This window comes from Bos grunniens, chromosome 10 (genome assembly GCF_055505025.1).
Source record: "Bos grunniens cultivar Pamir isolate PY7600 chromosome 10, Bosgru_T2T1.0, whole genome shotgun sequence".
In the NCBI taxonomy this organism is placed as follows: Eukaryota; Metazoa; Chordata; class Mammalia; order Artiodactyla; family Bovidae; genus Bos; species Bos grunniens.
In genome coordinates this window covers 45,585,492-45,612,003 of record NC_141174.1, presented here as the reverse complement: position 1 = coordinate 45,612,003, position 26,512 = coordinate 45,585,492, and the positions used below count along the sequence as shown (strand labels likewise).

Sequence of the window (26,512 nt, the reverse complement as noted above, 5' to 3'; positions counted from 1 at the left end):
CTGCCTGACTGGTGAAGTGCCTTCTTCCAGAACCCTTCCAGAGTCCACATGTAGATGGCAGGATGAAGGAAATTAACCCATCCTCTTCCTGAGCCTTGCCATTCTAGGAGATATTTGCAAGAGTAATGGCCTTTTTACTTTGCTTCCTCATCTCCCCCAATCTCTGGTCTATAAAAGAACCTGCCATTTATTTATTTATTTTAGATTCATTGGCCTGTCCTACAGCCAGCATAGAGAGCTTGGACTAGGTAACAATTTTACCCAGGGCACCCTGGTTTGAGTTTTGATGGTTACCAGATTCCCACAGAATTGCATTACCTGTTGCTTTTAACTAGCTTAACCCTTAGAAGGCAATCTTATTCCCAAGTTTTATGAGAGAGGCTTCATTGGAACCACCACTTATTGCCAGTAGCTATTCAGATGTCAGAGAAGGCAATGGCACCCCACTCCAGTACTCTTGCCTGGAAAATCCATGGACAGAGGAGCTTGGTAGGCTGCAGTCCATGGGGTCGTGAAGAGTCAGACACGACTGAGCGACTTCACTTTCACTTTTCTCTTTCATGCATTGGAGAAGGAAATGGCAACCCACTCCAGTAGTCTTGCCTGGAGAATCCCAGGGACGGGGGAGCCTGGTGGGCTGCCGTCTATGGGGTTGCACAGAGTCGGACACGACTGAAGCGACTTAGCATAGCATTCAGATGTCAAGTAGAATATAGATTAAATGTAAAGCCAAAATGGCAATTTAAAATGTTATTGGAGGAATTTGGTGCTAGCAGTTTCACTAAAGTGGGAATGGACCCCTGGGAGTTGATAAATTAATGGAAGTTTACTTCCTTCATCAGGTATTTATTGACTATCTAGGAATTGCTGGACTCTGGGGACAAAATATAAGCAAATATTGCCCTGATGTGGCTTGTCTAAACAGGAAATGTGACATTAATAAAGAAATCCACAACAAACACTGTCTAATGATAAAGTGTGCATTCTTAAGCAACTATGCAGACATATGACAGTATTTAAGAGGTGACTCTGACCTAGTATAGGGGCTCAAGAAAAGCCCGAGGCCTTGACATCAGATTGGGGATGTTAAAGATAAATAGGGTGAAGTAGGCAAGGCAGAAAGAAAGAATAGACGGAGCCAAAGCAAAAACAACACCCAGTTGTGGGTGTGACTGGTGATGGAAGTAAAGTCTGATGCTGTAAAGAGAATACTGCATAGGAACCTGGACTGTTAGGTCCATGAATCAAGGCAAACTGGCAGTTGTCAAACAGGAGATGGCGAGAGTGAACATCGACATTTTAGAAAATAGTGAACTAAAATGGACTATGGGAGAATTTAACTCAGATGATCATTATATATACTACTGTGGGCAAGAATCCATTAGAAGAAACAGAGTAGCCATCATAGTCAACAAAAGAGTCCGAAATGAGTACCTGGATCTCAAAAACAACAGAATGATCTCTTTTCATTTCCAAGGCAAACCATTCAATGTTACACAGTAATCCAAGTCACAGTAATCCAAGTCTATGTCCCAACCAGTAATGCTGAAGAAGCTGAAGTTGAATGGTCCTATGAAGACATACAAGACCTTCTAGAACTTATACCCAAAACAGATGTCCTTTTCTTTATGGGGGACTGGAATGCAAAAGTAGGAAGTCAAGAGATACCTGGAGTAACAGGCAAATGTGGCCTTGGAGTACAAAGAAAAGCAGTACTCTTTTAGAGTACTTGGCTAATAGAGTTTTGCCAAGAGAACTCACTGGTCATAGCAAACACCCTCTTCCAACAACACAAGAGAAGACTCTACACATGAACATCACCAGATGGTCAATACCAAAATCAGATTGATTATATTCTTTGAAGCCAAAGATGAAGAAGCTCTATACAGTCAGCAAAAACAAGAGTGGGAGCTGATTGTGGCTCAGATCATGAGCTCCTTATTTCCAAATTCAGACTTAAATTGAAGAGAGTAGGGTAAACCACTAAACCATTCAGGTATGGCATAAATAAAATCCCTTACAATTATACAGTTGAAGGGACAAATAAATTCTAGGGATTAAATCTGATAGAGTGCCTGAAGAACCATGGGCAGAGGTTCATGACATTGTACTGGAGGCAGTGATCGAGACCATTTCCAAGAAAAAAAAAATGCAAAAAGGCAAAACTGTTGTCTCAGGAGCCCTTACAAATAGCTGAGAAAAGAAGAGAAGCTAAAGGAAAAGGAGAAAAGGAAAGATATACCCATTTGAATGAATAGTTCCAAAGAATAGCAAGGAGAGATAAGAAAGCCTTCCTTGGTGATCAGTGCAAACAAACAGAGAAAAACATCAGAATGGGAAAGACTAGAGATCTCTTCAAGAAAATTAGAGGTACCAATGGAACATTTCAGGCAAAGATGGGCTCAATAATGGACAGAAATGGTATGGACCCAACAGAAGCAGAAGATATTAAGAAGAGGTGGCAAGCATACACAGAAGAACTATACAAAAAAGATCTTCATGACCCAGATAATCACGATGGTATGATCACTCACCTAGAGCCAGACATTCTGGAATGTGAAGTCACGTGGGCCTTAGGAAGCATCACTACGAACAAAGCTAGTGGAGGTGATGGTATTCCAAGACCTAATTCAAATCCTGAAAGATGATGCTGTGAAAGTGGTGCACTCAATATGCCAACAAATTTGGAAAACTCAGCAGTGGCCACAGGACTGGAAAAGTTCAGTTTTCATTCCAATCCCAAAGAAAGGCAATGCCAAAGAATGCTCAAATTACTGCACAATTGCACTCATCTCCCATGCTAGTAAAGTAATACTCAAAATTCTCCAAGCCAGGCTTCTACAGTACATGAACTGTGAACTTCCAGATGTTCAAGCTGGATTTAGAAAAGGCAGAGGAACCAGAGATCAAGTTGCTAACATCCGTTGGATTATCAAAAATGCAAGGGAGTTTCAGAAAAACATCTATTTCTGCTTTATTGACTATGCCAAAACCTTTGATTGTGTAGATCACCACCAACTATGGAAAATTCTTAAAGAGATGGAAATACCAGACCACCTTACCTGCCTCCTGAGAAACCTGTATGCAGGTCAGGAAGCAATAGTTAGAACTGGACATGGAACAACAGACTGGTGCCAAATCAGGAAAGAAGTACATCAAGGCTGTATATTGTCACCCTACTTATTTAACTTATATGCGGAGTACATCATGAGAAACGCTGGGCTGGATGAAGCACAAGCTGGAATCAAGATTGCTGGGAGAAATATCAGTAACTGCAGATGCATGCAGATGACACCACCCTTATGGCAGAAAGTGGAAGAACTAAAGAGCCTCTTGATGAAAATGAACAAGGAGAGTGAAAAAGTTCGTTGAAACTCAACATTCAGAAAACTAAGATCATGGCATCCGGTCCCATCACTTCATGGCAAATAGATGGAAAACAGTGAGAAACTTTATTTTGGGGGGGCTCCAAAATCACTGCAGATGGTGACTTCAGCCATGAAATTAAAAGGCGCTTACTCCTTGTAAGAAAAGTTATGACCAACCTAGATAGCATATTAAAAATCGTAGACATTACTTCGCTAACAAAGGTCCATCTAGTCAAGGCTATGGTTTTTCCAGTAAGTCATGTAAGGATGTGAGAGTTGCACTATAAAGAAAGCTGAGCGGCAAAGAATGATGCTTTTGAACTTTGGTGCTGGAGAAGACTCTTGAGAGTCCTTTGGCCTGCAAGGAGATCCATCCAGTCCATCCTAAAGGAAATCAGTCCTGACTATTCATTGGAAGGACTGATGTTGAAGCTGAAACTCCAATACTTTGGCCACTTGATGCAAAGAACTGACTCATTTGAAAAAACCCTAAAACTGGGAAGGATTGAAGGCGGGAGGAGAAGGGGATGAAAGAGGATGAGATGGTTGGATGGCATCACCGACTCAACGGACGTGAGTTTGGGTAAACCTCGGGAGTTGGTGATGGACAGGGAGGCCTGGCGTGTTGCAGTCCATGGGGTCGCAAAGGGGCAGAAACGACTGAGCGACTGAACCGAACTGAGGCAAGGCAGAGTAGGGAAAGACTTGTGAAGCACAGAGCTTTGGGGCGCCCGAAATTCTGTGTGGGCACGGCGCAGAGAGGTAAGAGGAATCCGGGACTCAGCGAGTCTGGGGAAGTGGAAATAGGCAGGTTCTTGGATCCAAAGGAAGGGACCAGAATAGGCAGGCGGGGCGAGGAGAGGCAGTTACACGTTTAAACTACAGTTCCCAGGAAGCATTAGGCAGACGGATGTGAGGTTAGGCGCGAGCCGCGACCTTTGAAGGCAAGAAGGAAGTGCTTGGGCGTCGCAGAACTGGAGAAGCGGAGTAAGGTAGGCGAGGGCGCGGCGCGGGAGAGACGGCGGGGCGGCGGCGGGCCGCCGTGGTGGCCGCCCGCCGAGTGCGGCGGGCCTGCGTGTCGTCATAAGGCGGCGGCCATTTTCGGGGGAGGAGGCGGCCCGGGCGGGCGCTCGGGGAGCTGGCGGGAGGCGGGAGGCGGGAGGCGGGTGGGCCTGCGACGGCGCGGTGGTCGGGCGGCCTCGGCCACCCTGTAATCGCTTCTCTTCTCGGCCTCTCGTCCGTAGAGGGAGCAGTATGTCTGCGGAAGTCCCCGAGGCAGCGTCCGCGGAGGAGCAGAAGGTGAGTGTGCGCGCGTAGCGGGCCAGGGAGCCGTCTCTGCCGGGAACCCGGGCCTGGCGGCGGCCTGGTCCCCCCTGGAGCCGAGGGGCGCGGCCGAAGCCAGCCCGGCGCCGGTGCAGAGCGGGTGGCCCCGCTCTGCCCCTCCCCTGGGCAGGCCCGGCACTCCCTAGTCGGCGGTCCGCAGGAGCTCGGGTAGTTAGCTGGCCTGGTGCCGAATTGAGTATTGTCCGCGTTTGGAATGTGCCTTTTGACGCCTCGGTGTCTCGGGGTTTTCTTTAACCACCCATCTTTTCATTAGAGCCTTGAACCTTGTGGAGCCTAAGGTTTCCCATGGGCTGCTGACCTAGGAACCCTTGTTTTTCCCTCGAATAACTAACTTCAACTACTTGTATTGTCTGCGTGCTCTTCACTTCAAAGGCGGTTATCTCCTGTTTGGGCGGTGACTTAGACCTAGGTTGGAATTTCAGATCCAGTCATCGTTGGCCATGTAACCTTGGTCAGTTGCTGAACTCTTCTGGCTTTAGTCTCCTCATCTGTAAAATAATAGTAAGTCCTTGCTTGATACTGTTGTGAGGCTTAAATGCGCTGGGTAACTTAGTGCTTTTGGCGCAACGTGTGGTTAGAAATGTGAGCCAGTGGGATTCGCATATGACTAAAAATTGGAATTTATTTTTTTCTTTTTAACCAATTTAATTGATCACTTTTTTTGTGTGAAAACATGGGGACATTTTGTAAATTCACTTGTAATATCTTGCTGGTGTAGAGAAATGTGCCACGGATCTGTGTGATTCAAATTACGAACATAAAGGCTTTATATTTGTATAGGCTAGCGCTTGCTTCTTCCACCGTAATTGTTTAAAGAATCAGAGGGCGTTATCATAAATAGGATTTGGTCTTATACTTGCATTTTGTAAGGACTTCTGCTTAAGGTTACAGCCATGCCCCTAATCAGGCTGGAAATTTGATTAGTGTTCTAAACCCATTCCATATGTTCTTTACCATATTAACTTTTCCTGAATTGGATGGTTTTGTTATGATATTACTTGTAAAGTAACTGGAGGAAAAAAGACAGCGTAAATAATAGGCCAAGTCACTACTTTATTCGAGAATAGTCCAATGAAAACTTTGTTGGGTATTTTTCACACTTTGATAAAAATTGAACTTAGGGGGAAAATAAAGAGAAGTATATATATCATAAGATTGCGATCATTTATCATGGTGTTCATTATTTCTTTAGGATTTAGGAATCCAAATAAAATGGTCAAGCCATATCCCTGATGTCTTGTCTTAAACACTAAATCAACCCCATTTTCAACTGCTGATGTACAGTAATGTGCTATGTAATTTTCCTTTATGAGATTTGCTAGTATGTTGTTAAAGCGTGGAGTCTTGATTCACTTGGGACAGCCTAATATTATGTCTCTTAACAAGATTAAGGCTATCCTGAATGTTTTCTTTTTGTGTCTACATTAAAATTTTAATTCAGGTCCTCGTTTTTAGGGCTGTTGTCACTAACGCCAATGTGTTAGTAATATAATAGTGTCTCTTCTTGAATTAAGGTTTGGCTGTAGATGTTAAGTGCCCGTAGCATGGGTCCCGTCCCTAAACAGGAGAATGTGCAGAGTCACTTCTGTGCTCCTGTGGGCCAAATCACCTGTTTCTTCTCTTTGGAAGAATAGTTAGATGACCTAAAAAAAATTAGATTATTGTCTGTGTACCCAAATGACCTTTCAATTAAAGCCAGAGTAAGTCAGCTAAAATATTTTTATAGTTTTATGGTATGTTAGCCTATTGCCTCTGAAAAATTAAAATCAAGAGATGAGCCTGGCATGGAGTCACTATCTAATTTGAATTATTAATTCAGTGTGGCATGTTGTTTTTGCTGAAACTGAATTTCTAGTATATGGAGAATATGGTAGCAGTTGTTAAAGTGCAGGAGATTTTTGAGTTTGGCAAGTTAACACTCCCTTGGACCATATGATCCCTCAATTCTCCTTTTGTAAGAGTAGGCTGTGTGGTCTTAGGTACCTCATTTACATTTTAAATTCAGCTCTATTCTTTTTTCATTATCCTGGACAAATGGAGTTGTAAATGAAAGCTCTGACAAAGCACCACAGAGGTGCTTAAATGTAAGATGGCGATTCAGATACCCTAGAATATGCTTATATTGTTCTTTACATTATCAGTGATGTGAAATCAAAACATACTAGCAGAGACCTCATGGATCCATCAGTCATCCACTTTTGAGTAACACTAAGCTGAGACAGGCATGCAGTCTGATCCTGGGGGTAAGAAGGGGCATGTGGAGATTTAAAACAGGTAATTCTGTAGTGAGCATCTTAAGCTTGGGCCCCTCCTTTATTTAACTTTTCTCCCATGCCCCCTAGCATAGCATCTGGCATTGTTCTGAAAATGTTGGTTAAATAAATTTTTTTCCACACTTTCCGGTTGAACACATTGTCAAAGCACTATGACTATACAAATGGCACTGCTAGTACTGCAGTTAAAAAAAAGAGAGGCTAGACCATGGTAATGTAAAAAACCTTAGCTTAGACCCAGTTAAATCTGAATGAAAGTAGAGGAATGTTTTATATATAGATCTTCATATATATATATATATGTATGTGTGTATATATATAGTGGCTTTTAGGGCTTCCCAGGTGGCTCTAGTGGTAAAGGACCCACCTGCCACTGCAGGAGACCTAAGAGACAAGGGTTCGATCCCTGGGTTGGAAAGATCCACAGGATCAGAGCATGACAACCCACTCCAGTATTCTTGCCTGAAGAATCCCATGGACAGAGGAGCCTGGCAGGCTGTAGTTCATAGGGTTGCACAGAGTCTGAGACAACTGGAGTGACTTAGCATGTACACACACGGTGGCTTTTAATTTTTTAAAAGAAGATCTTAATAGCAGATTCTCTAGAAAACAGTTTCTATTATAATATTCATCAAGTTAAGTTAGTAAGATGTCTTGGAAAAGGCTAACTCAAATATTTTTGACAGTTTAAAAGGTATGCTGGGCGACTTCCCTGGCAGTCCAGTGGTTAAGACTGCCCAATTCCAATGCTGGGGGTGTGGGTTTGATCCCTAGTCAGGGATCTAAGATTCCACCTGCCTTGTGGCCAAAAAAAAAAGATTACTGTTAATTTTAAAGAAAACCAGGGAGTTCCTGGTGGATTAGTGGTTAGGATTCCGAGCTTTCACAGTGGAGGCCCAGGTTCAGTCCCCGGTCCAGGAATCATCCTGCATGTCGAGCAGTGTGGCCAAAATAAATAAAAGGCATGCGTGGTGCTTTTGTGAGTGGTGAAAGAGGAAGAGAAATATTGTTTAAATTATTTCATTATGTCATCAGTAAAGAGTGAATATAAATTGCCTTCCCATTTTCCAAGTTTTTAAAAAACTGGTTAATATTGGCGTTTTCTGAGACTGTTTTTGACAGTACCTTTGGTAAGCAAAAGGCTCAAGATACATTCAGTTAGGAGCACAGCCTGCTACTCTGGTTTGTGTACAGCCATTAATTCTTAGCAATCTAGAGGTAAATCTCAGAAAAGTTTTGAAAAGTTTCTTAACTTCTAAAAACCATTTGGAATATATTGTATTTGTTCATTCAGTAGACTTTTATTGGGCATCCATTAAATAAATACCAGGCACTGGGCAAGCAGCAATGACTTGGTAGAACTCCAGAGTTTTTCCATAGAGGTTGATAACAGTATTAGTACCTTCCTGACAGTATACCAAAGGATTTGTTGGCTTTCATTAATCAGTGCATCAGTGAACATACTGTTGAGCAGATAAAGAATTTGTTCAAAGTGGTCAGATTTTTATTTGCTGATGTTGCTATGTAACTTCCCTGCTCAGGGCCAAAGAGTGGTAATAATCATTCAAACTTGCTGTCAGTTCCATGATAGACAATAAAATAATCCTTAATTATTTGAATATATGTTTGTGTGTACATGTGTTTGTGTGTTTATACCTTATGCCCCTGCTACTTATAAAAAGGATAGCTAAAGTATTTCAATGGAATAGTTCACAAAAATGTAAGTGCCTCACATTAGTAAATGTTAGGCTCTGTGTGAGTTGTAGAGTGTTATGACAAGGATTATTTGGGGGCATATGTTACTTGTCAAGAGACTTAACTATCACTTAAAATATTGTTCTTAAATTTTTGTATTTTTGTACATCATAAGCATTTATCTGTTGCGATATCCTGGATTTCTCTTTCCTAGTTCATAGGTTAGAATGGAAGTTTCAAAATTCTAATGATGCTTCTTCTGCCCCTCCCCCCAAAGCTATTATCAGCATATAGAAACTACTTAGATAAATGCAGTCACTCATTCTAGTGTCTGTTTCTTTAGAGTAGTAAAATTTCTGTGACGCACAAAGGCTTCCTGGAGAGTAAAGTTTTGAAACCAGATTTGAATTTTTAAGAATACTTTCTTCTTGGTTAAGCTTGTCATTTCCTCTCTGTTGATTCTTTTTGTTGTATCTGTATTTCATTAATTTCTGTTTTTTATTTTCTCCTGTTTTCTTTGGGTTCCGTTCTTTGTCTTAACTTCTTAAGTTAGACCTAGCTCATTGAGTTTTAGTTTTCTTTAAGTCCTTAGACACTTGTATTTTGCAACTTGGGTATGTGTAGAATTTTTATTATCAGTGAGCTCCAAGTATTTGTTATATTCCTATTATTCCTTTTTAAACCATGAATTATTTAGTAATATATTTTAGTTTCAAAATGACAGGGAAATAATTTTGAAATAATTGACTTTTAACTTCTGAATTGTAGTTGGATTGTGGTCTGTACCTTGACTGCTTTGTCTTTCTCACCTATCTGTATGAGGAAGAGGTGTGGAAATTTCCTATGCTGATAGTCTTGTCATTTGCTCCCTATCATCTGACTGATTTATATATTTTGATGCTTTTTTGAAATTAGAGGCACGAACATTAGATCCTCTGTATCCCTAATAAAGCTTTTTGGCCTTTTTTTCCTTTCTTGTCCTCCCCTCTTTTTGTCGATTGATCGATTTTCTTCTTCCATTTTACCCCCACTGTTAGTTTGGAAGTTTTATACTTCAGTTCTGTTATTAAATTTATTCCCCCTGAAATTTATCAAGCATCCTTAACTAAACGAATTGTAAAATTAGTATCATAAATCTTTTTCTAAATGAGACACAGAATACTTTAAAAACATATATTTTTTTACTCTGTCCTTTTTTAGCCTCACATATTAAGCTCTTAAAATCAGAAAAATGAATCCGTTAATTATATCTCAATAAAGCTAGGGAAAATTAGAAAACTGACTCAGTATACATGCATATATACCAGTTTGTTTGATATTTCCTTGTTTATCTCAAAGTTTTTGAGGGATGTATTTTCATTCTAGCTGGAATAAATGCTCAAAAATTCCTTTGAAGGATGTCTAGAAATGCAATCACACCAAATTTTGTCTTTTGTATTTTTTAATATGATTGTAAGGATAAATTGCCCCAACTCTTTTAATATCTATTACAGCTTTTTGTATTTTAAATCACTGTGAAATGAAGTATTCACATCAGACATCTCCAGGCTCCAGATATTGATGGGGTTTTATAGGAATCAAAGTCAGGCATCTGGAGTAGGCTCTCAGGTCACTTCTCCTCGTTACCCCTGTGTACACCCCAGTCACCCACAATTCTGCCAGGACCATCCTGGAGGCAAGGTGACCTTTTTTTTGGTAATAGTAGTAGCAAAAGTTATACAACAGTTTTATTGCCTTAATTTTACTTGGCAGTTTACCATACATACTTGGTATAATTGGCAATTTACATACATTCTTCTATACTTTGCATTATTTCCTGTCTTATATTACGTAAGTACTTTGTAGGAAATATTTCAATAAATTGCTCATTTTACCTGATTTTTTATCAGTTAGTGTCCTCTGGAGAACAGAAATCACTGAGGGTATATCAAACAGAAAGGGATATGGTTTAGGGGATTAGGTTACAAGGTTAGAGTTGCAAAAGAGGGGAAAATGATGTTTCCAGAAGTGAGGAATTACAAAAAACTTTTGACCCTGTGAGAGTGAGCACTATTCTGAACCCAGTGTCCTTGAGCCCGCATCTCATGTAGCGGCTACCATAGCTCCTGATCGTGAGCTTAATGCCCTTCTACAGAACACACAGGAGCTGCTGCTGTCTGCATGTGTGTGGCATTACCAGGAAGAAAATGCCTTTTAATCTGATATAGGTTCCACTGACAGACTCTTAAAGGAATTCGGTCTGGGAAATGTGCTTTCAGGCTTCTGTTGTGATTCAGAAGAGTGTTTAGAGAAGGGTAAGTGTGGGCTCAGTGTCCACGGATACAGTCCACTACCAGATGTGTTCTTAATTCTCCACAAGCAAGTCTGGACCTATGTCAAAACGTTGGTGAACACCCAAGCATTTGAACTTGCTTATTAATAAGCCCTGAAACTGTCTACATCTGCCAAAGGTTTAAGAATGTTTCTGTATGATCCTTTAAAAGTATTGTAGATGTTTTGATTGGTATTGACTGCATTTTAAAAATGTAACTTTGGTCACATCTTGCACCTTCTTGGTATTAAATGTAGCTAAAATTCTGAATCCAACCACAAAGTTGCAGCTAGCAGGCACTTGCCATTGTGCTGTATGTTGGGAAAGAAAGTTCAAGAATTGCTTTGTTTTTCTAGGACACATTACAGATTAATTGTAAATCTAAATATTTTGAGCTGTAGGTGCTATTTTCCCCAAAGTATTTTTCAATAGTAAACTGTTAACTGTTTCAACTTAATTGAGCTGTTTCATTTAATTGGATATTATATGTAAGTATATGCATAAATGTATTCTTATTAAAATACGGGAATGCCAGATAAAATGGCATATTGTGTACAACTTTTTTCCTGTGTGTATAAAACAGGGAAACCTGAATACACGTGGGAAACTAGGGAAAATTAAAGACTATTTCTTAGATATAGAGAACTGATAAAGAAGTGGAGAGCTCTCATTTCCCAGGCCCAAGAAAGCTGGATGGTTTTAGTGGAAATGTAGGATTCTGTTAACATCCTTTAATTTGAAGATGCTCGGGCTGTAATCAGGTTGGAGTCCTTTTCAACCAGTTTCCAAATTTAGCTTCAACCTATCTAAAAAGCCATTGTACAGTGGAACCCTAGAGTAGGTCCCTCCCAAGTCCACTTCTAAATTAACCACTATGAATACCTTGGGGCCATAATAGCAAAGTGAAGCCTCTGTGGTGACTACTCTGTTATACTTACTTAATGTCTCCAGCTTATCTGATGATAAGGCAAAAATCCATATAACTAAAATCACCGTTAAATAACACTGGTAGAGTCATGATCACATTGAAGACAGCCCCACGTCAATTTTCAGGTCAAGTGATAGTCACTTTTTTGTCTAGTGTTTAAACAGATGACTGAGCTGGTTCTTCAGCTGATTGCCAGCTGAGGTAGTTGACTCCTTTTGTATGGGCTGAGTTTTGAAACACTAGAATGATAAACAGTATGTTGATATGCTTACACTCTGAAAGAGACATACTCTGGGATTGAGACTCATGGGAATAGCAGGTTTACATCACACATCTCACACTTGAGCTACCCTTTTTGAAGAGAATGACTGGCAGAATCACTGATACTATTTTGAGTCTCTGGCTGGGCACACATACATCAAGTGAATGAATGATGTGACCTCTGTAAAAAGAATGAAAATCAAAGCATGTAGATGCATGAAATGGCAGCTTCTAGAGAATAGAACACTTGAAACAGAAGGAAGCATACACATAAAAGAAGCCCCAGAGAAAGGATATATTTGACAGCAGCATCTGTATTCTCAAAATCCTCCAAGACTAAAAATGAGAAGAGGTAACAGTGCATGAGGAAGTTTTCACAGGTGAAAAAAAATATTGACAATCTATAAAGTTGATTATAAAACATATGAATATACTTTTAAGGAAGATATATGCAAAAATTACATGAAGTTGTTTCTTCAGTTCCTAGATTAATATGATTACTTGCTGCTTTCTAAGATCAGTAGGCTTGGCATATTTATGGATAGCTTTTCTGCTGTTTGACTTCATAAATAGCCTAGAAGAATCAAGATATACAGAGGTGTGTGATTTTGCTGAGCTGGTGTGCAGAAATGATCCATTAGCTAGAAAGTGTGCCTTGAGCCTCCCCTGTCTTGGCAGTGCTATTTTTGTTCATTCTTTCTTCTGCACTACTTGCCATGAAGTGGTAGACACTGCTTTCCTGTAAAATACCATTTCAGGGGATTGCCCCAACAGTCCAGTGATTAAGACTTCATGGTTCCACCCCAGGGGTCGAGGGTTTTATCCCTCGTGGGGAACTAAGATTCCACATGCTGTGTGGCATGGCCAAAAACAAACAACAAATGTATCATTCTTGGGAAGAAAGAGGGCTATGTCTTGACTAGTGTTAAAAGTGAATGGTCTTTAAAATATTGATAGTCCTTGAACAGAAAACGTATTTTCAGTACATTAAAGAATAGGATCTTTGGCATGAACAGTGTTTGCCATTAAATATGGGGAGAAATTAGGCAATAGAATCTAAAGATTGACAGATGGTGTTTCTCTCCTTTAAAAATAACAGAGTCTTATGCATTGAGTGATTCAAGGAAAATGTATCAGATAAGTAAGCTGCTATTAATTTCTATTAAAGAATCTCAGAGCTTCCAATTAAACATGATTTTGAATAAACAGATCAAAAAGATTTTTTTCATTTTAACATTATTAAGGTAGTTCTCTAAATATGGGCAGAGAGCTGCTGCATTCCATAGAAGGTGAATAACTATAAATGTATTATACATGACTGGAAAGTAATGGCAAGCAAGACTTCAGAGCTGAGCTATCTTGGTATTTTTATCCAGTGTGTGGGGTGCATCACAGCTATAATAGAACTATCACATGGATCATTTGAAAAACAAGGCAGATTTTTAAAGCCTCTGTGCTTGGTTTCTTAGTCAGATGCTGCATTATTTGGCATTCGACAACAAAAGTCAGAATCCAGATATTTAAAAGGTGGAATTATCTAATATAACTGAATTGTAATACAGAAGTAATTTATTTAAAATTATTTCAGGAAATGGAAGATAAAGTGACTAGTCCAGAGAAAGCTGAAGAAGCAAAATTAAAAGCAAGGTATCCTCATCTGGGACAAAAGCCTGGAGGTTCCGATTTTTTAAGGAAACGATTGCAGAAAGGGGTAAGTTCTCATATGTAAATCTTCAGCTGTTTACACCCTGTGAACTCTGTGCTGAAAGAGGCTGTGGAATAGGTGTCTGTATTTATACCTCTGTACCTTACTACCAGATATGTGTGTGTGCACTTACATGTTGACTCTAGTTATATGTGGATTATTTTCTCAAATCAAATTTCAAGAGAATATTTTTTCTGGCTTTATTGAGTTATAATTGATACGTAACATTATGTAAGTTAAAGGCGTAGTGTGATAATTTGATACATGTACATACCATGAAATATGTAACATAGTGAGGTTAACTAACATCTTTCACCTCACGTAATTACCATTTTCTTCTTGTTACGGTGAGAACATTAAAGCTCTACTTAAGTATATAATCCAGTATTGTTAACTGGAGTGACCATGCTGTCCATTTTTTAGATCCCTGGAACTTACTCATCTTATAATTAAAAGTTTGCACCCATTAACAGTTATTTCCCCTACCATTCATCCCCTGGCAACCACTGTTCTACTCTGTTTTCTGTGAGTTTGATGATTTTAATTCTACATATAAGTGATACCACACACTAATTGTCTTTCTACGAAAAGAAAATTTTAAAAGTGGCAAAATATAGAGTGGCATTTTTATATAGCATGAAAGAATGCCATTCACAGCTTTGAAAAATAGGATGACAAGGAAGAATTATAACAATTTAAAAATAAAATCCTTGTTCTGTGAAAAGTAATTTGATGGGAAAATCATTACAAAAATAATAGTATTTGTAACGCATAAAATAGTTTTTCAAATATACAAGGAAAACATTAAGATGCCCTAGATAAAGGATTTTAACAGAGGAAGTATTATTATTAAAACACAGAAAAAAATGTTTATACAGGATAAAAATCAGTGAAATGTAAATTAGAACAATTATTTCTTTGTATTAGTAGCTTTAACTGTAATTTTAAAAAGTATAATTATAAAGACCATAATACAGGGGATACCTAGAAAAAAGCAGAATGGGAGACATATTCTACATTCTTTGTAAAATGTATTTGTGCCAAGTCTCATTGTGAAATGATACCACCAGATGTGGTTTTAATATGAATTATATAATAATCTTTGATTGTTAAATTACTATTTGAATTTAGGGTTTAACTGGTAATTAGTGTTTAGGAAGCTTTATTTTCCTTTGCTAATTTTCAACACAACTTATACCAACAAGCTTTCTTCCAACGTTCAGGCTGTTGTCTTTGTCATTTTCTCTAGCTTCAACTATTTATGACTTTTTAGTATTTTCAAGTTAGAATTTATATACATTGTATCTTGGAGTTGGTGTTATAGATGTAAATAGTTGTCAGTAAGAAAATGCCACTTAAATCAAGAAATAATTATGTAGAATTTGAGAAGGGAGCTCTAGAAAAATTTTGTATTTTACCAAAATGTCAGTGAATAAGCACTTTTAGAGAAGTCAAATCTTATATTCAACTATATCATTTCTTACTATGTTAAAAGATTTTTATTTTTCAGAAAATATCTGGTCACATGATTTTAGTTTTCTTCTGTTGCAATAGCAAACTTGCAGATTGTCTTAGTATCTTTAACCAGTTTCTCACTCATTCGAGAAGGTCAGTTGCATATCATTTATATTAAGTTTCTTTCTGTTTTACGTACTCCGCGTTACTCAGATACCTATTTTTAGGCTTTAAACAATATGAGATGTGAGGGATATCAAGCAGCAGTCTGTCCCATGTTTTTTATGTTTGTGGAGTTTGTGAGGTCCCAAAAAACTGAGGATCCAATTTTAAGAAACATGACCTTAAATAAATACTATCACTTAGGTGATCCATTCATGTCAGTGCAGTTATAAATATGGTTGTAAGTATGGCCCTTAAATTGGGAGTGGGAGAAGGCTCTTAAAAAGTAAGATGATACAGAATATGTTGGGTTTTTTTTCCCCCACTTAAAAGCAAAATTTAAAAATTGTTAAAGACATGTGATGTTGTCATCTTGAACTGTTTCTTTTCCCATATGAGAAACTTCGATCGATTTTAGTTTTTTTCTAGCCATACTACATAAATTTAATTCCTTTATCTCAAGCAAAGTAGCCTGATCAGTTAAGTGAGAGCCCCTTAAGATGAATCTTTGGTTACTATAAGTGCAAGTGGAATCGCTCAATCGTGTCTGACTCTTTGCGACCCCATGGACTGTAGCCTATCACCCTACTCCATCCATGGGATTTTCCAGGCAGTAGTACTGGAGTGGGCTGTCATTTCCTTCTCCAGGGATCTTCCCGACCCAGGGATCGAAACCCAGGTCTCCCTCATTGTAGACAGACGCTTTACCATCTGAGCCACCTAGAATAGCTATTATTAGAAACTGACTTTACTACATTGGAGAAAATCTGCCTAAAATTTGCACTGTGTGTTAAATTTCTCATTTTGTGCTTTTGACTCTAAAAAATTTGGCAGGCTGCTTTCTCCTTTAGAGGCTACTAAACTCTTAAGTAGCTCACTAATGTAATATATAGTACATCAGAAATTCTGGGATTCTTTTTTTTTCACTGCATTCATTTTATTATATTTTTAATTTTTATTGGAGTATTGTTGATTTATAATGCTGTGTTAGTTTCATGTGTATAGCAAAGTGAATTACACATATACCTTATCCATTTTTTTTTTTTTTTTTTAGATTCTTTTCCCATTTAGGCCATTACAGAGTATTAAGTGAAGTTCCTTGTGCTATACAGCAGGTTCTTATTTGTTAGTTATCTATTCTATAGTAATGTGTATACTATTATCAGTCCCAGTCTCACAATTTATCCTGCCCCCCACACTACACACATTTTAAAACATGCAGAAATGAAGCTGCAGCAAATCTTCCTGGTCCGAGTTTCCTACTCTTTGTCTCTTGGCCTAATGTTAGGTGCTTATAAAAGAATAGTCCCTGGAGGAAGGCAGCTCATGAAATCTTTTTTTAGGCTACTGAACAACCTTAAACTAAGCTGTGATTTCCTATTTCCTCCATTTACCACTTGAGTTATCTCTGAAATCTCAAAAAGAGTATTTATATTTTTCACCCTTTGTCCAGGTCCTCATCTCATATCTGGATGATTCTTCTTGCCTATGCTGTGGGCTCTGAGTAACCACAGCATCTTGTGTATTTAAGACAGTATAATAGTGGATTTAGGTGGCTGTTGTCCATTTTTATGTCTCTTCATGATTCACATAGTGCCTTGTATAGTATAGCAGGCGTTCAGTAAAGGCAAGCCAAACACGATAGGTGAAAAGTCGGAACCTGGCAAATTCACCTGTTTTTACTTTGGAACACACCAGTTTATGTAGATTGTCTATATTAAGGTTGATCTTTAGCTCCAGAATTTCTATTTCAGTGATAAAACGGTATGGTGTTCACCTATTCATCTCTCCAACTAAAAAGAGTGATTGTTATACCTAGTGGCTTAGGTGAAAAATGGTGGTATAGAATAGGGTTGTGTATTTTAAGTGATAATTTCTATTCAGTTTATTTCTTCGATTACCCTAGCATTTATATTTGAACCTTAAATTTAATTTTAGTGAACTGCTTAAATTCAAATAAATGATTTAAATCCTTACAGAAAAGTTCATTTTAGTTGACAGAGTACCAGCATCTATGAATAGTTTTCATAATTGTAAGCTTGATTGAAGGTGGGTGGCACATCCCAAATATAAGTTAGTGAGTTGTATGTGTGTGTTTTTCCCCAAAATCATTTAAATAAGAATTTAACCTAGGTGTTTACATTAGTAAATGAAAGGCTTGCCTCCCATTCTTAAGTCCAGGGCTATTCACTCCCAATAGATTGATTTGGAAGTTGATGTTAATCTTGAGGGTTCCATACTGGAACTAGAATGATGTAAGTAAGCCTGAAGAAGGTGTTCTTGCCTGACTGACAGAATTCACTGTAGAGACATAGCTATTTCATGTAATTGATATTTGCTTTTTTCTAAACTTTAGGCTTATTTTATATTGACAGTATAGAGTCACGTTTATATCTTAAATGAGTGTAATTGCATAAAAACTTTTTAAACTCTAGTCTGAATTCTTCTTTTTTTCCCTTGTAGCAAAAATATTTTGATTCTGGGGATTACAACATGGCTAAAGCAAAAATGAAGAACAAGCAACTTCCTACTGCAACCCCGGATAAGACAGAGGTCACTGGTGACCACATTCCCACTCCACAGGACCTTCCTCAACGGAAACCATCTCTTGTTGCTAGCAAACTGGCTGGCTGATTAAAAAGAGCTGAACTGCATGAATCTTCTAATGCCCATTATTTCTCCTTAATATGTTACTCCTCTGCTTTTTATTTCCTTTTACTCCCTGTGTCATTTGAGAGTGATGGCTTTGCAGGTAGCGGTAGTGTGTGCTGCTATTTTAAGGGAATATACATGTGTAGAGTTTTTGATTAGTTTAACAGTGCACTGATGAAAAGAACATGTTAGAGCAACATAAAGTAATCTACTTGAAAATAATTGTATATATTACCTAACTCCTAGTGTAGGGCTGGATCCAACAAGTAACTAACAAGTTTTGCAGTTTAAATGTTGGCTTTCTTTAATTCATCTTAATTATAGCTTTGTATGTTACTCTTATTTAATATAACCTCTACTGTTGGTTTCTTCTGGATTTTCCTTTTGGGTTTTGTAAACAGAAGTTTAAGACCACAAGTTAGAAGAGAGGTCACATATTTCAAACACAAATAAATGGGGCTCCAAAAGATTTGTATCCTGTGCTTGAACGTGAATGGCCTTAAATCTGTTTCGGCTTTAACAATAGAATTTTACTTGGGCAATATTTGCCCATTCTGGTGTAACTTATGTGACTCTCTTGCTTAACAGCTGCTGTTGAAGCTAGTATTCTTATTCAGTTCTATAGTGTTCAGAATACCTTTTGTCATTGAAGATGTGAATGAAGTGTGCATGTGCATCGACTGTTGAATTCACTTTTGTGCCATTTTTGTAAATACAGTAGTTTTGCACAACCTCTCACAACTGTCTGTGTTACTTTCACATATTAAAGAGTAGAAATGTGCCAACCAGAAGCACAAGAGTTCCTACAAAAAACTCTGTATGTCATTAGAGCTTTTGTATAGTAAGAGTAGTTTATAGTCTTGGGGTTATAGAATACCAAACTGAAATCTTTGCTCAGTCTGCCGTAGACTTAAGCTTTTTCATTTGTTAGCAGTACCCATGACATTCAGTGGCCTTGTGCAAATATGGTATGTTGCTTAGGCATATCTTTTGTCCTATGCAGAACGTTTCATTTTGACTTTTATGAAAATTACTGTTCATATAATTTATATAAACTTTTTTAATGTAGAAACTTTTTACTTCCACAGTCAATTTAGGGGACACTAGAATAAAATACTTTGCCTCTTGTGGCCCCTCCCTTCTTTTTTTTTGCTTCTTTGACTCACATTGTGTTGGGCTGTGCGATTCAGCCTGTTCAGAAACATAAGTGTACGTATGTTCACTCTTGAAATTTGCTCTGCTGAGTGCTGTATTTTCTAACCCAATAATTATATTTTCCTTATAATTTCCCAGTTGTTAATTAACCACTCTTAATCCTGTGTTATTACTAACTGTCAATTGTTTAAATAAAAGGAAATTTATAATAAAACAAGTATTTGAGAAGATTGGCCCAGGAATCTAGTCAGAATGAGCTGAATTTCAAGTAATAATAATAAGCTAAGTGAATTAGACTTGTGACAGAGCAATTTACGTGATAGGTGGAACAGATAATACATATTTAGATATTTTGCTTCTATAGATGTCATTTTAATAAAATGTAAATTAATTGTATGTGTGGTTTGTCTAGTTAGTAAGAACTTTAATTAACAGACTGCTGGGACAAATCTACTGCTCTTTTAAGAGCTCTTCCCCTAAGTTGTGACGCTGTAGCATGACGTAGAGGATCTGTAACCTGAGATGATAGTGCGTTTTTCTTCTTTGACTTGTGCAGGGCCTCCACCTCTTTTGGGTCCAGGCATCTTTTCTGGATCTTGGCTTCATTAGATACTTGATTTCCTTTGATCCCAAATCACCATAGATGGTGCGTTGAGCATAGCGCCTGCACCTAAAGGCTGCCCTGCACTCTGGGGAAAGCTGGCTGATTATCTTCCTGCTCCACCCACCCCAAAAGAAGAGAACAACAAAATCAGTAATGTGCTAATTTGTTACTATAAGGATTGGTGGTTTTAGTTTTAGCCCCTAAGTTGTGTCCAACTCTTGTGGCCCCATGGACTATAGCCTGTCAGGCTCCTCTGTCCATAGGATTTTCCAGGCAAGAGTACTAGAGTGGGTTGCCATTTCCTTCTTCAATTATAAGGTTTAGTTATACATAAATAGATTTGTAATGAGAGTAAGTAGGTTATTCAAAAGCATGTATAATCATTATAGGATTGATTTACGAATTACAAAATACCCAAAGTAGAATTTCTGTAATACCTAGTGGGGTTTGGGTTTTGTTTTTAATGACTACTTGCAAGCTGTCACTGTTAAATTCACACACATCAGATTAATCTGGAAAACCATGTTATTCTTGGTTATAGTAGGACTCCTGCTATGGTTTGCAATAAGTGATGTAATCTCTGCCTGAGTTTTAGTTTGTAAAATAAATACTAATATTAACCTACCTCAAAACTTGTTGAGGATCTGTGAAATACTGAGTAAGTGCCCAAAATAAAATATTGTTGTCTTTTTATTAAAAGTAAGTTTCCTCATTAAACCAGCCTGCCTTCTGTAAAGTCACAATGATTGAAATCTCAGGATTTTCCATCAGGAGAGACCGGTCATGTAGGACTTGTAGGTTTAAGTAATTGCTTAGTCTCCATTATTGGTGCTTGGGATAGAGGTCATACATTTTTATATTTCTGTTCTGCTTCTTAGCTCAGTTTATTGAAGGTATAGTTGCAGGCTGTGTCACCATTGCTTGAGTGAAGATTTTTGAATAAGATGGGCTTCATCAAACATTTCTATGGTTTCAGAATTGTGGTTTGAGAAATGACCAATTTAAATCATTGTCCTTATTGTAAATGTATGTTGGCATAAACAAGTTGGAGAAAAATACTTAAATGAAAACCAGCTAAAATAAATTACCTGTTTCATGTCCAGTAGCTCCTATTTGATAGTACAGTTCTTAGAAACATTTCATTTTTAAAGACTGTATCTGAGTAAAACAATTCTAGTTATTGGCATGTTGGGATAGAATTGTTGGATTGTTTGGATGAACTGGAAGGCGCATGTTTGCAGTCTCTTTACAAGTTACTCAATATTCTTGTGCTGCTCACCTAAAAAAACATTTTAACTGTTCATCAAGGCCTGTATTTGTTCTTACTTCACTTGGAATTTGTTCCTCATTTTATTTGATGTAACAGAACTATACCTCTAAATGTTTATTGATACTTTTTACTAAATCAGACAGGTATTCTTTCTCAGTCCAAATTAGTGAAGTCTCATCAACACTGAAATGTGAGCTCTACTTGAATTGTGCCCCAAACTCTGGTGATTCAGGGGCAGGTATCCTGTAGGAAGGGCATGTCTGAGTGGCAACAAAGAGTTTCCCTGGTGGCCTTTCTATGTTTCCCCAACATTCAGACACATTTCTTCATTTTTCATTTTCCTTTTCCACCTCATTTTCCTTCACTTCTCCCCCATTTCCATCCCTGCTTATCTCTTAAGCCCCCTGATGGCCTTCAGTAAATGATTTTTGATAAATTATCAGTCCTTTGATATTCTCCCCAATATACCACAACTATAGACCCATTTAAAATTTTCTAAAACACTATCCTTATCTGGAAGTGACAGCTTTGAGCCACTGTCCTACTTCTGCAATTCAGCATGCACTGCCAGCCTTCCCCCATGTCCCTTCTCCCACCTTATCCCTTCTCCCCCTGACACACCACACCATACCTTGTAAAATTGGGATCAAAGAAGTTTCATTCTGAGATTGATAATCTAAGGATAAAAATGCTGATTTTAATAACTTTCACTAGTTCCTGCCTTTTAAAGTAGGTAGGCCTATGGGTTTTATTCTGGAAATCACTGATGGGTCACACCATTATGTTTGTATTATGTTATTTATCAACTAAACAGCATTTGAAAGAAAAATCCAATTTCTTTAATATGCCCTCTGATCTTTTACAGCATCTCTTATTTGTGATGCAATAGGACACTTGCCTGTATTAAAAGGGCCAAAAGTAAATGCCTTTTTTTGTTGAACATGTCTATAGAGTTGGCAGTTAATGCTGAAATTTGTCAAGTAGCCCTTCCAAAATTAAACTTGTAAAATACACAAAAAATAAATGTCTACCTAGTATCGATTTTATTTGCTGTTTTTGTCTCATTTAAGTGTTAAATTATTTTTTGGTATATTTTCTGAAGTTGATCCCTTTAGATTTCAGCTACTATGATATTCAGAAAGAATTTGACTATTATAGTCTTTAATTTTGTTTTGGTTTAAATAATGTTTGTTTATGAGTTCCTGGCAGTCTAATTTATATTGGTAGAGACTTTGTAATTTAGATTAACATGAAATATTTGCAGATTGAGTCTTTTCTACCTCATGTATAAAACACTCAAGTACAGTACTGTCAGGAAGGTTTAGGAGACAACCTGAGAAATTGTATGTACATACACTTGTCTGGCAACTCTGGGAGTGGTTGAAAATTTGTATATAACTTTACACTCTGCCCCCCTTATCCGTTGTTACATATCCATGGATTCAACCAACCTCGTGTGTGTAGTAGTGTAGTACATATTTAGTGAAAAATTCCACCTAGAACTGGTCCTGTGCAATTCAAACCCATGTTGTTTAAGAGTCAACTGTTTTTTTAAATGTGTGTATGTGTGAGTCGCTCAATCATGTCCGACTCTGCAGCCCCATGGACGAGCCCACCAGGCTGTTGTCCATGGGATTCTCCAGGCAAGGATACTGGAGTGGGTTGCCATTTCCTTCTCCAAAATTTAATACAAGGTATAAGTATTAACATTCCTTAAAAGAAGTAGAAATAACATTCCGGGAAGTCTAGAGGAATACATTATTCAGTCTAGGGGATAAATGGGATGGGTGGTAATCGGGAATTTTAGAGGCAGTTTTGAGAGATAGGTTGCTGTAGTCATTGGTGGAGGAAAAGGGAGGAAGAAGAGCATTTTAAGTAGAGAGCTGTTATTTTCGAATAGTCAAGGAGCTAGGAAAATGTGGCTCTGTATAAGGAAGTTTGGTTGGAGATCATGGTGTGTGAAGGTAACTTGATTTTTCTCTGTAGCATTATCCTTCCTTCCAGCCTTCAACTCAGTAAATGACACCTCTGTGCACTTGCCCATTGGAGTACTCAAACCAACTTTGGAAGTTACCCTTCATTCCTCAGAGGCTGTGACTAACATCCACCAAACTCCACACCAAATTTGTCGATTGCTCTTCACTGCGGGCACCATGCCCCGAGCCAGGGTTTCTTACCTGGACAACTGCTAGAGTTCCTAACGTGTCACTTTCCACTCCTGCTCCCTTGTGCATGCTGCATCCCGCCCATTCCCCCATCTCACTTTCATTCTTACATCATCTATCCAAGATCTTTTTGCCTGTGTTGAATTCAGGTTTCTTTTCCGTTAAACACAGCACTGGTTCATAGTTTGGCTAGCTCTTTTTCATTCTCATCTCAACTCAAATTTAACTTCCTTGGAGGAAGTCTTAATTTATTATTGCCTCCCTAGCACCTAGAAACAGCTTATACATACTCAGATGCTTGTTGAACAGATAAAGTGAATTGGAATATTTATTGGAAATTAAATGAGAAACCAGGTTAAGGATATGGATGCAGAAAGATTATGCTTGATTCTCCATCTTGGTCATGTCTAGCGTTTCCTTCCTTGCAGTAGGGCTTTATACCATAAAGTGGTTTTGTTGTTTGAACTCATAACTTTTTAGAAAAACTTTTTTTTTTTTTTTGCACTGAATGCAGCAAGTGCCTTCAGTGGGATGTCAATTGCTGCCGTCAGAATGATAGAACCAAAACCTGGTTCTAAATTAATAATTAGATTTCTTTTCCTGCTCCTCCTAGCTTTTTTAAAAGGTAAAACTATACTCGTAGTGATTCTGCAGTCAAGTAGTTTAGAGGTACATGATGCAAAGCTGCTGCTAAGTCACTTCAGTCGTGTCCGACTCTGTGCGACCCCGTAGACGGTGGCCCACCAGGCTCCCCTGTCCCTGGGATTCTCCAGGCAAGAACACTGGAGTGGGTTGCCATTTCCTTCTCCAATGCATGAAAGTGAAAAGTCAAAGTGAAGTCACTCAGTCGTGTCCGACTCTTTGTGACCCCATGGACTGTAGCCTACCAGGCTCCTCTGTCCATAGGATTTTCCAGGCAAGAGTACTGGAGTGGGGTGCCATTGCCTTCTCCAGTGCAAAGCTGGGATCACAAAAAATGCCTCCACCACCAAGCTGAGCTCCCTAGAGGGAGAGCTACTAGGGACATTCAAGCTGTTTCATGTTTCTTCTGGTCGTTGCCTCCATGGCTCCCAATAGTAGTTTAGACCACTGTTTCTTGATTTCTTAATTTTATACATAAACTAATAGTTTTCCAGACTGATAAAGGAGGATTAAGTTTACATTCCCTCCTCCTCCCTCCTAAGATCATATCACTACTTCTGATTCCTTTATAGGCTTCTTTACAATGTCTGATCATATATTTTCACCATTATTTCTTTACCTGTTGGCTGTCAACCATTTCTTGTCTCTAGTGTGTAAGAGGACAATTTTAACATCACTATCCTTCCTTTGACTCTCTTTGCTTCTTGGCTTTTGTCATATGTTCTTACAATTACCTTATTAAGGTTGGTAACTTGCCTTCTATTTTACAATCATTATTAATAGTCCTCTTAGGTTTATAGGTTGATAACAGTTCACTGCAGATCACAGGGTATACTCTGATTTTTAATTTCTTACATAGCTTTTTATTTTTCTTGGTGTTTCTAATTATTTTTCCCCTCATCCTTTTGGCCTATATCATAGCCACAATTATTTTAATACCTTCCATCACATCAAGTATTCTGTGGAGTCCTTTTGGCTCCAACTCCCCTGCAGGCATGTCTCCTTGCTTCAGTCTGAACCTGTTGATTTCTTATCCTAACACACAGTTGTCACCTTGGGACTTAGCTGCTCTCCCAAACTGAATCCATTATTTTCTAGATTGTATGTATGGCAACATTGCCTTTTACTGGTATCTTAGGTCAGATTCCCCAGAAGTGGGAACTTCCCTAGAAGTTGAAGTTTTTTATTTTTTAAAAATGTCATGGGTCTTTTGTTATATATCATGAACATCTTTCTCCAGTCTGTGGCTTGCCTTGTTTTAGTTGGTGATATTTACTGATACATTCCTAGTTATATTTTAGAACTTAATTCAGACATACCTTTGAAATTAATTCAAACATCCCCTCTTGTACATCATGTTAATTGTTTCATTTTCAGAGATACAATAACCATTTCCACAGAACACTATTTTAGCCCTTAGGCACGATACATTTTAATTGCCTTCGTTCAGTTATCCTCTTTTCCAGGCAAAATATTTTATTTTGCTCTAGCACTTAGCCCAGTGTCTGGCTGTTTTAAGTGCCCAATAAATATTTTCTGAAAGAAAATTATACCCTTGGGATTGTAACCATTCCCACTCACCCCGTTCATCCCATATACCACACTACAATGGTCAGTATTCTTAATCACAAATTCTTATTTCTGGCTTGTTTAAGGGAAAGGGGATTCATTGAAAGATACCAGGTCACTTACAAAATTGTTAGAAAGGCTGCAGAAACAGTCTTGATGTAAATCTAGGAACAACCCCAGAAACATGATACAACAATGACCTGTTACGGAAGCTGCTGCCACCTCCACCGCAAGCCAGGAACTCAACACTGATGTTACCACTGTTGTCTCCCAAACTTAGTTCTCTCTGCTACTACCTTCACTGACAAATGGAAGTTCTGGGCAGAGCCTGTTTCTCCATATTTCTCACGTCTGTAACCTAAGTCTTGTCAAGTGAAACTGATCTTTGTGGATAGGTCATATGACTGCATGCAAGATGCAAAAGAGGAGAGGATTTGCAAGTATAGGGAGGCAGGACTAGTGCTGAAAATTTTCCCAAATACAAACATAAGATAGATGAACACAAGTATGACATGCCATTATACCTTCTGGTGTGTTCCTTCAGTACAACATTTCAGTGTTTTCTACTTGAACGTGTGAAAACTTCAGAGTTTATTTAATCTCCTTATTCATTTTGATCTGACATGCTTAGAAGCAGTAAAAGAAGATCTTAAATATACAGCCAGGTAGTATACCCAAGAAGTCAATAAATTTATATAGTCCTAAGCTTTGAATTACGTATCCCTTCTGACTTGACTCCTAAGTTTGTTTCGTTCCCATCAAAAATACCGTTTAAGAAGTCACTCAATTCTTGATATAACTTCTATTCGATCTTGCTACATGGCAGAACCAGGCAGTCAAAGGCAGGGAGAGAATATGTGAGGACAAACAGGACTGAGAATTTGATCAATAATATCTTAAAATTCTATGGCACTACCCAGTTTCCAGTCCATTTCCTCATTTATCTCACTGAA

The 26,512-nt window shown here is 38.2% G+C and overlaps 1 protein-coding gene across 2 annotated transcripts; it reads left to right on the top strand.

Moving 5' to 3' along the window:
- The first annotated feature begins 4,329 nt into the window (after positions 1–4,329).
- Positions 4,330–18,156, top strand: ARPP19 (cAMP regulated phosphoprotein 19). 2 transcript variants are annotated; one of them, XM_086321011.1, is made up of 4 exons: positions 4,330–4,360; positions 4,613–4,667; positions 13,769–13,891; positions 17,966–18,156. In XM_086321011.1, exons 2-4 carry the CDS (start codon positions 4,623–4,625, stop codon positions 18,134–18,136), a joined length of 339 nt encoding a protein of 112 aa, XP_086177137.1. In that variant the 5' UTR covers positions 4,330–4,360; positions 4,613–4,622; the 3' UTR covers positions 18,137–18,156. The 2 variants fall into 2 exon arrangements, with proteins under 2 accessions (XP_086177137.1, XP_086177138.1); XM_086321012.1 differs by lacking the exons at positions 4,330–4,360; positions 4,613–4,667 and adding an exon at positions 5,078–5,213.
- Positions 18,157–26,512: the final 8,356 nt, after the last annotated feature.

What these genes read in the sequence shown, in the direction of transcription:
- ARPP19 (XM_086321011.1), top strand. Translation starts at nt 4,623, where the DNA reads ATGTCTGCGGAAGTCCCCGAGGCAGCGTCCGCGGAGGAGCAGAAG. An exon ending in CGTCCGCGGAGGAGCAGAAG is followed by an intron (nt 4,668 to 13,768) that starts GTGAGTGTGCGC and finishes AAATTATTTCAG; the next exon opens with GAAATGGAAGATAAAGTGAC. An exon ending in GGAAACGATTGCAGAAAGGG is followed by an intron (nt 13,892 to 17,965) that starts GTAAGTTCTCAT and finishes TTTCCCTTGTAG; the next exon opens with CAAAAATATTTTGATTCTGG.